Source organism: Leucopleurus acutus, assembly GCF_964270905.1.
Source record: "Leucopleurus acutus genome assembly, chromosome: 17".
NCBI lineage: Eukaryota > Metazoa > Chordata > Mammalia > Artiodactyla > Delphinidae > Leucopleurus > Leucopleurus acutus.
This window is the reverse complement of record NC_139159.1, coordinates 63,914,181-63,924,495: the sequence shown is the minus strand read 5'-3', so window position 1 is coordinate 63,924,495 and position 10,315 is coordinate 63,914,181. Positions and strand designations below refer to the sequence as shown.

At 48.2% G+C, this 10,315-nt stretch overlaps 1 protein-coding gene across 1 annotated transcript in view; it reads left to right on the top strand.

Moving 5' to 3' along the window:
• Positions 1-352: 352 nt before the first annotated feature.
• The window catches only part of EXT1 (exostosin glycosyltransferase 1), a 291,965-nt gene continuing 282,002 nt past the window's right edge, over positions 353-10,315 (top strand). The window contains exon 1 of the mRNA XM_082858749.1: positions 353-2,111. Within this exon, the coding sequence (XP_082714875.1) occupies positions 1,150-2,111 (962 nt within the window). The 5' untranslated portion in view covers positions 353-1,149. The remainder of the gene's footprint in view (positions 2,112-10,315) is intronic.

Here is a 10,315-nt window from a genome sequence, read left to right as displayed (position 1 = left end):
TCCCGGTTCCCCGGTTCCCCAGGCGCCGCGCGCCAGCGGGCGTCTCTGGGAGGCGCTGGTTTCCGGCGCGGCAGCAGGAGGCGGTGCGGCCCAGGCCGGGGTCCCGGCAGGGACTAGCCGAGGGGCCACGGGGCTCGCACTGGGCCGCCTCCCGCTCCGCCCGCCGGGTCCCGGCAGAGACGCCCCGGGGACCGCGCGCCGCCCGCACCCCCAGCGCCGCGCCGGCGCCTCTGCCGGTGGCCGGGGGTTATGAATGGGCGCAGCGGAAGCACCGCCCCCCCCGGACGTGACGCTCGGCCAATGGCAGCGCGGGCTGCGTGGATGGATGAGGTCAGCGCTGTCGTGTCGGGAATGGAATGTGTAAGTGTAACATTCAGAACCGGGTAACATTCGGCGACCGAACGCGGCGGTCGGCAGCAACCGCGCGGGGGCCTGGGAAGCGCCGCTCGGGGCCGGCACTGCCCGCGGGGAGGACGCGCCGCCGCAGTCACCCAGCGCCGCCGCCTTCTGCCGGGCCGCCGCGCGTCCTGGGGGCCGGCCCCGCGAGCGCAGGAGTAAACACCGCCGGAGTCTCGGAGCCGCTGCAGAAGGGAATAAAGAGAGATGCAGGGATTTGTGAGGTTACGGCGCCCCAGCTGCAAGATGCACTAGCCGGCTGAACCCGGAGATCGGCTGACTTGTTGGAACCGGAGTGCCTGCCCCGGAGTGTGGATGAGTTGAAGTTGCTTTCCCGGGGCTCGTTTTCCACGGCGCCGAGAGGAAGCCGAGAGGCAAGGAAATCACTTCGTCTTGTCATTGATTGGGCATCGGGAGCTTTTTTCCCCCCTCTCTTTCTTTTCCTCCGTCTTGTTGCATGCAAGAGAATTACAGTCCGCTGCTCGCCCGCCCTGGGTGCGAAATATTCAGCCCCGCTCTCTCCCGTCTATTGTGCAACCCAAAGATGAAAGACCGAAGGGGAGAAAGTTAAAGAAATCGCCCACATGCGCTGGATCAGTCCACGGCTTGGGGAAAGGCATCCAGAGAAGGTGGGAGCGGAGAGTTTGAAGTCTTTACAGGCGGGAAGATGGCGGACTGGAGCTGAAAGTGTTGATTGGGAAACTTGGGTGATTCTTGTGTTTATTTACAATCCTCTTGACCCAGGCAGGACACATGCAGGCCAAAAAACGCTATTTCATCCTGCTCTCAGCTGGCTCTTGTCTCGCCCTTTTGTTTTATTTCGGAGGCTTGCAGTTTAGGGCATCGAGAAGCCACAGCCGGAGAGAAGAGCACAGCCGTCGGAATGGCTTGCACCACCCGAGTCCGGATCATTTCTGGCCCCGCTTCCCGGACGCTCTGCGCCCCTTCGTTCCTTGGGATCAATTGGAAAACGAGGATTCCAGTGTGCACATTTCCCCACGGCAGAAGCGAGACGCCAACTCGAGCATCTACAAAGGCAAGAAGTGCCGCATGGAGTCCTGCTTCGATTTCACCCTTTGCAAGAAAAACGGCTTCAAAGTCTACGTATACCCGCAGCAAAAAGGGGAGAAAATCGCCGAAAGTTACCAAAACATTCTAGCGGCCATCGAGGGCTCCAGGTTCTACACCTCGGACCCCAGCCAGGCGTGCCTCTTTGTCCTGAGTCTGGATACTTTAGACAGAGACCAGTTGTCACCTCAGTATGTGCACAACTTGAGATCCAAAGTGCAGAGTCTCCACTTGTGGAACAGCGGTAGGAATCATTTAATTTTTAATTTATATTCTGGCACCTGGCCTGACTACACCGAGGATGTGGGGTTTGACATCGGCCAGGCGATGCTGGCCAAAGCCAGCATCAGTACTGAAAACTTCCGACCCAACTTTGATGTTTCTATTCCCCTCTTTTCTAAGGATCATCCCAGGACAGGAGGGGAGAGGGGGTTTTTGAAGTTTAACACTATCCCTCCTCTCAGGAAGTACATGCTAGTCTTCAAGGGGAAGAGGTACCTGACAGGGATAGGGTCAGACACCAGGAATGCCTTATATCACGTCCATAACGGGGAAGACGTCGTGCTTCTCACCACCTGCAAGCATGGCAAAGACTGGCAAAAGCACAAGGATTCTCGCTGTGACAGAGACAACACTGAGTATGAGAAGTAAGTGGCTTAGCCGATGGGCCTCAGCGGGTCAGCCCTGGGCCCTGCCCACCTGGTCCAGGTGTGAAGTTGGGAGATGGGGGTGGGACAGGGGACCCCCTCGGGTCCTCTTCCTTTTGCTCTGAGCCTGGGACTGAGCAGCCTGCTTCTGGTGTGTAGCTTGGAGCTGAGGACCCAGAGTTTGAGCTCCTCGGGCTAACGGAAAATCCTGGAGCACTTTCCTGGGCCAAGCAGGTGACCATGTTCCCCTGTTGCTTGGAAAACCTTCAGGGTGATGTGTGTTCTATGAAGGGTGTGGGTTTGATCCGAGTTTGGAAACTGCACTTCACCAGTGGATCCAGGAGGGTGTTTGTGAGGGTCTAGGGACTCGAGAGGCTCTGAATCCACCCACAGTCCGGGGACCGTACCCCAAGGTTGATGCTTTATTTGCTTTTCTCACGAGCAGGGGGAGCAGCTCTCCCCGGAATTTCCCCACCCTTCAATTGTCATCTTTCCGCAAACCTTAAATTTGTGTTAGCAGTGGAAGTCCTTTAGTTTCAGCTACTAAACTTTCTGTGCCTGCCTCTTCCCTGCTCCCAGACGGCATTGACTTTTATGAAGGGAGACTGTAAACCGGTTAGGGCCTGTGATCTTGCTTGCATGCATTCATTCATGTGTGTTTGTTGGCATGTATATATCCTGCCTCCCTAGGAGAAGCTGTTTTTTAAAAATCTGGGCCTCAGCCCCTCTGCTGTAAACTCCAGTTGCTAATTTAGATTTCCCTTTCCCTTTTGTCTTTATCGATTTGCATGTAAATCGGAGACTGTTACTCTCTGAATGCACTGTGAGATGCCTCTTTACCCTCTGGAGTGAAGCAAGTTTTGTCCAGTTGCTAAGTAACTGAGTTGGAGACTTTGTAGACCTTCTCACTCTTCCTTTTCCTTCCCAGTGACAGTAACTGACACTCTGGGCTTGGGGTCAAAACTAGTTTCTAGGAATCGGCTTTAACCTGAGCTTGGAGGGTCCGTTTCCTCGTCGATGGGGTGGGAGCCCCAGACTCTCTCACTTCTGTCTGGCTGTGAAAGAGTTAGTGAGCTCCTACAGTGCATTTCCACGTTACACCAGTTAAAAACCAGAGCAGCCTTGTGCTACCCAGGCAGGAAGGGGAACCTCTCAGCTGAGTACAAGAGGAACTGGCAGAGGTTGGCGGAGTTTGCAATTGATTCATGAAATGCAGAATAGGGGAAACGCTTTGCAGAACTGATTGGAACAGGAAGGGGCATGGTGGGGAAAGGACCCTGAAATGAAAGGTTTGATTGTTGTCTGTGGATTTCCTCAGACACTCGGGCCTCTGTAGGAGTGATTGGAAGGGAAATTCAAGTCCTCCTGTACTTGATCGTAGACAGTGAAGGAGAAAGTATCAGACACTGGGATTCCCCAAACCCCAACAACACCTCTTGCTTTTCAAGCATAAGCAGAGCCCGAGGCTGTGGGGCCAATTATGAATCTAAATTTTCCTCTGCTTTGGGGGCAGTTATGTGTGAATGGTGGGTGCAGTTGCCATGGATTAAAATTTTCTCACAAAAGAAACAAACTGTGGTTAGTAATGAGCGCTTTGTTTACACGACATTTACATTGACCTATTCCTGTGGGTGCTTGTAAGAAAAAAATGCTCCTAGCCTTTGAGGAATTTCTTTGTCTGGTTTATGGTGGAGTAACTCGAGATGAAGTCTGACCTTTCAGTGTCTTCTAAAGCAGTCTCACCGAATTCTGTAGAAGGATCATGACGGTCTTCATTCCTCTAAAGGAGCTGGAGGGGAGATCTTAAGAAATTTGAATTATACGTTTATTTGGGAAACACCCTCAATCCGATACAACAGTCATATCTGCTTTACTCTCCTAGTCCCAAAATAAATCGTCTACATTCTCTGCAGAAGGTTTTTCTAGAGATTTTTGGCAATAAGGGAAGGAGGGGTTGGTTTCCAAGAAACTTTAATTTTTGCTAATTAAATTTCACTAATTTTTGACCTCTTTGTCGTTGCATCAGGAAATCAGACACCCACGCCCTTGTTTTGGTTTATGTTTAAAGACCACAAGGGGTCAGGCCCTCAGGACTGAATCTCATCTGAAGAGTGGCATTTAGTGAGGAAAGCAAGTTGCCTCTTTCTCCTGAGCAGGGATTTCTTTCAGAGACACTTCTGGATTTTCTTCATTCCTCTTTTGCATACTTTCCAGCTCTAACCTTGTTTCATGGGACGGGATGGTGTTGCAGAACGTTTATATTCATCGGCCTGCTTGACCTGGAGTTTTAACTTCTTCCTCTCACTGGGTTATCTGAACCCTTTATCTCTGAGAAATGGTGCTTGCAAACATGTTTGCCTTTGCCGTTGACTTTGGAAGATATGAAGAATGAATGAGCTCTGAAATGTGGTGAGAATGCTCACATAGCAGGCAACCTGTCTTGTGCTCTGAAGTAAGCACAACTGTTGTACTTTGCTACTTATACTGATGTTTCCTGTAAGTCAGCTGTGCGTGTGTCAGACGCAGAACTCCTCCAATCAAATGCTAATCTCTTCCCAGGGTTTTAGAGGAGGATATTGCAGTTAGGTCTATAGAAGTCATCTAAGTCTGACTTCTCATACTGTCTCATGGTGTGACTTTTGATTCATCGCCTTGAACCTTAGTTTATCCTTTGGTGGAATGGGTTTTCGACTGCTTTAGGGTTCTCTAAGCGTTCATTTGATAATGGCTTATAAAAACAGGATCAGTTTTCATCTACTTCTTTTCTTTATTAGCAAGTGCCTATGATTTGGACTTAGGGGGTCTGATAATTAGATTGAAAATGTATGGTATCATGGCCGAGTTAGGATACTATAGAATATGTACAAGGGTATCAACTAAAAAAAAAGTTGCTTTTAGCGAAATTTAGCCTTATGTGACAATAAATGTTTTTAGTTGAGGACTTCTGTTTCCACTTCACTTTTGTGAAAATCAGACATTTACTACTAAAGGTATAGAAGAACTGCATGGAATGAAGGAAAAGACTTTTCTCTTGTAATAGAGCAATACTTTCAACCCAGACTTCCAGGATTATATTCAAACATCCATTTTTATGACACCCATAATTAATTTTCATCAGTTACGTATATTAACAGATGTAGATGACACTGGCTAAACTAAGTTGCTGCAGTGATTACATGATGTGTAATGAGGCTTTAGAGAAATTCTGTTTTGCATCTCTTGAGCTTCTTACGCACCCTTACAGAATTACTGTATTTTTGCATGAACTTCATAGTGCAGATCCCTTCAAAGGGCATTATTGTGAAACTTCAAATTTGGCTTTCTGAAATAGACGAAAAAGAGGGAAATGAGAGGTGGCTTCTATCTTGGACCCCTTTGAGGAAAGCGGTGGAGAATATTTTAAGAAGCTCTTCTGGGAACAGGCAGGATTCTGTGCAGGCCTTTTGGACACCTTCTCCTGTGTTTGTTGAAGCTGTACCTCACAATCCTTGTGTTTTTAAGGGTCTTAAAGGTAAGTGATCATTACAACTTCCAAACATCCTCATTTTATAGATGTGGAAACTGAGGGATAGACTGTTACAGGGATTTGCTTAAGGTCAGAAAACTGTTTAGTAGCAGGGGTAGCCCTAGAAAGCAGGTCTCTGACTTTTTCTTCTTGACCTACGGTATTCCATCTTTAATTAGAGACACACCTGAAAGCTCTCCGGCCACTGGAAGGTCCTTATTGATGGTGTTTCTTATGGGATTTCTCTTGGAATCATTTGGGAAGCTGATAAAGACTTTGGACCAACTTTGTGAAAAAAGAGAGCACATACATGCATAATCTGTCATCTAGTTTTAGGGGTTGACACACAGCCGCTACTAAGGGCATCGTCAGACTTAAGAACTTTTGCTCTAGGGCTTACATTTCTTTTCATTGCCGACTAAGGTGGAGGTCCCCGGTGCTGTTTAGTCTAAGTAGGAGTTTTGGGGACTTTTCAGTTTGGCTCCAGTGAATTTTGGGAATAGGCTGTGAATTCACTGAATGATAAGCTGAATTCAAATGTATTTATAGCAAAAAGAAAATGTGCACAAGTAAATGATGATGTATTGATTCCTTATTTTTCTGAACTATATTCCCAGACACGTTGAGCGAGTTCGTGATCCAACAGGGAGACTTGGAGGAATGAAAGTTGGAAATTGTGCTTGTCAGGTTTTAAATGTAAAACATTAGCACCTTTTTCCCCACAGGTGTATGATAGCACAAAAGCATTTCTAAAATAAGCCACATAAGCACAGTTTTCTTTTTTTTTTAACACACATATGTGCTCTTATTTTTTTTTTTTTCGTTTATTTTATTTTTGGCTGCGTTGGGTCTTCGTGGCTGTGCATGGGCTTTCTCTAGTTGTGGCGAGCGGGGGCTACTCTTCGTTGTGGTGCGCGGGCTTCTCATTGCGGTGGCTTCTCGTTGTGCAGCACAGACTCTAGGCGCACGGGCTTCAGTAGTTGTGGCGCATGGGCTTCAGTAGTTGTGGCATGCAGGCTTCAGTAGTTGTGGCTCGCAGGCTCTAGAGTGCAGGCTCAATAGTTGTGGAGCACGGGCTTAGTTGCTCCGCGGCATGTGGGATCTTCCCGGACCAGGGCTCGAACCCATGTCCCCTGCACTGGCAGGTGGATTCTTAACCACTGCACCAACAGGGAAGCCCAAGCGCAGTTTTAAAATAAAGCTAGGCCCAGACCTAGACGAATTTTGAAGTTAGCATTGTGTCTTCTTGCACTGAGGTTCTAATTCTTTCTGTGCCCCTCCCGTCCCCAAGTTTCTCACCTTCTCTGATCTTGCTTTCTGGAGGGCTCCTGAGAGCCTCATTTACAAGGAATCCCTAAAGGTTGAGGTTTCGTGGACTACTTCTAGGGACATTTGCAAGTTGACTGAGTCTAGTTCAAAAAATGACGGTTGAAAGTGGGATCTGTGACCTGAGCTGGGAGCCTGTAGGATTTTGTCCTTCAGAGGATGGCTTGCTATGAAGGCTTGGGCAGGCCCCACCAGTGGGAAGCCACCATTGGTCCCCCTGACTGTGACAGCAGCTTTGGGTGGCACCGACTTGGCCAAAAGGGGAGCTGTCACGCCCTCAGGTGGTGCTTGTTCTCTTTGTCCAAAGGCCTGTGGATGTGCCTCCCCAGAACCCGCTGTTAGAAACACCTGCTGACAATGACCTTGAGCACACTAAGGTCACACCAAAGGTTGTGCTTGATAGGTCCCGGCTGCTCTGCTCACAGCCACCTTGCCAGGTGTCTCGTCAGGCCATTTTACAGGTTTGTAAGCTGAGGCCAGCTCGGGTGAGGTGGATTGGCAAGGCTGCACAGCTTGTAAGTAGCTGAACGGAGGCTACAGTCCAGGTTTTCTGGTTCCCATTCCTCTCCTTTCTCTGAGGCCCGCTGCTCCCTCATGACCGTCACGTTTCCACACAGCCTCTTCGGAGGGAACCCGTCAGGCTCAGCGGTCACTAGACACTGCAGTCTCCTGAGAGTGTTCGTGTTTGGATGTGAACACCATGAGCTTAATGACTGACTGGTTTTCCTTCAGAGCTCTTCCGTCTGTGCCCAAGTTCCTTTAATGCACAGGGACTCCCTCAAAACTGCAAGATATTTGTCCAGTGTCTTATCTGAAGTCGCCTTTATTAGCTCATTTAAGCCTTTCGACAGCAGTGTGTAAAGTCCCCACTTTACAGATCGGAGTGCAGGCCCCGAGAGGGTTAAGTTAGGAGCCACGGTCACATCTGGTGAGGAAATGGCGGTGTTCAAACCAGGCATCTTGGATGTCGAAGACAATGTGCTTTCCTCTAAAAAATGTTACCACCTTAAAGAATCAAACAGAATTTCTACCTGTTCACAGTTTTGTATCAGTGAGTTTAGTGTGATTTGGGTGTTTGTAAGTCATATCTTCTTTTTTTTCCCCCCTACTGCTTTCCTTTATAAACATGCTTCCCAAGGAAAAAATTTGGCTAAGAGATGTGATAAAGACGGCCCTGAGTTGACACTTAAACGTCGAACTCCTTCATCTCGTCCGTTCAGGGAACGTTATAACTTTGACTATGTAGATTCTGCCTTTCATTTTCCCCTAGACCTCTTCTCAGAAAAGTGAGGAAGTGAATCATGTGTGACCTTTGCCCTCCTGATAGCACCTTGCAGGGTTTGCCCTGTACTAGATGTCAGTGAACCCATGAGGTGGTGCAGGAGTGACCGTTGGCCCAGGTATAAGGTGTGACCCGGTAGAAATGGGAGACGCACTGGAAGATTCCATTCTGACAGAATGGGCCAGGTTTCTGGAGTGTAGCATACCACTGCTCCTAGGCCCTGAGGCTCCCTGTAGAAAAACAGTGGTTAAAAAATTATAAAAATTGTACAGAGCCTCTGCAGAAAATGCCAAAGAGATGAATATGAAAAGAAATTTCTTCTCTAGTCCCGACAATGAGAGCTAACCACTATTATTAAACTTCAGTAGTTGGCCTGTTATAACCCACATATACACCTCTGCGATTGATTATGTCATTCTGTGTCTGCATATCCAAGTACCTTGTATAGATATGTTAATTATTATTTAATTAATAGTAAGTAATGAATTTGACACATTTTCCTTAAGTGTCTTGTTTGTGCCAGACACACAGGTGTTGGGGCTGGGGCCGCCCGGAGTGAACAAAACAAACTCCTGGCCATTCTAGTCTGTTGGTTTTATAAAGTTAAAGTCCGACTTTAAATGTATTTTTGCATGTTGCTTTTTTCTTAACATTATCTCAGAGCTTCTTCCTCTCCTACAAAAAAGGAAAATCCTATTAAAATACTAAAGTAAGATTTTTTTTTTTTTTTTGTGGTACGTGGGCCTCTCACTGCCGTGGCCTCTCCCATTGCGGAGCACAGGCTCCGGACGTGCAGGCTCAGCGGCCATGGCTCACGGGCCCAGCCGCTCTGCGGCACGTGGGATCTTCCCGGACCGGGGCACGAACCCGTGTCCCCTGCGTCGGCAGGCGGGCTCTCAACCACTGCGCCACTAGGGAAACCCTAAAGTAGGATTTTTAATGGCTGCACGGTTCTTTTTAGTAACTCATGGCTGTACCATAGTTGATTTGCATTTTCTTAGATATTTGTTTCCCATCTTTTCTTTTATTATACATAAGTCTGTGATGAATTTCACTGTATTGAGGATTTGTTTTCTTCTTGACTAAGGTCTCTCTCTCAGAAAACACAGCACTTCCTCCCTCTTGACCCACCCCCCCAGTCCCTTTTGGAGGAATAGCAATTTTTGAGGTGAGTCTGAGCACCCATTTAGCAAAGTAGCCGGCATGAAATGACTGCTTAGATAAACATCTGTAGGTGTTAATTGGTCCTGCGGCTGGGGGTGGGCGGGGGAGGGGGTCTTTGAAGCTCCCACAGCTCCGTTCCCTTTGAAGTTTCATTTTTGCTGGAGCCAGAAACGTTCGTGTGTCTCTTACTGAGCAGACGCTTCCTCCGTGCCTTCTACAGCCTCTCCTGGGATCTCAGAATCTGTGGGCCTGACCTGGGTGGGTGTCAGTTTTGTAAGTTAATTGTGTCAGCTGCTCAAAGCCCTGGTCTCTTTTCTCTTTGGCTGTTGAGTCTGCGTTCCTTTGGAGGTGAATTGAGACACGTGGCTTTACCTCTGGGCCATCCAGGTCAGGTCTGGGATTCTAAGTGCAAATGAGGCACTATTCTAAGTGATTTAAAAACCAAGACAGAGGGAATTCCCTGGCGCTTTCACTGCCAAGGGCCCGGGTTCAATCCCTGGTCTGGGAAATAAAGTCCAGCAAGCCTTGCTGAGTGGCCAAAAAAAAAAGAAAAAGAAAATAACCCAAATAAACAAAAAACCAAGACAGAAAACAGAGTGAGCCAAACTGTTTACGCCTAGTTAGACTTTCTTTGCCATTGTAATTGCTTTGAGCAGCAGTGAGATTTGTGGAGAAATACTTCCTTGTTTTGTGTACCCTCTTGTCTTCTGTGAAGCCCTTTAGGAGGGGGCGATGACCCTGGACCAGGGAAGTCACTGACCCACACACATTCCTGGACTAGGTGCTGAACCTTTCAGCCTCATTGTCCACATCTGTAAGTGGGGATCGTAACACCTCACAGGGTTGTTGAAAGATTGAAAGGAGGTAGAGTGGGTAACTGCTTGTAATGCAAAACCTTGTAAACGCTCATGTGCTCTACCAGGTGGT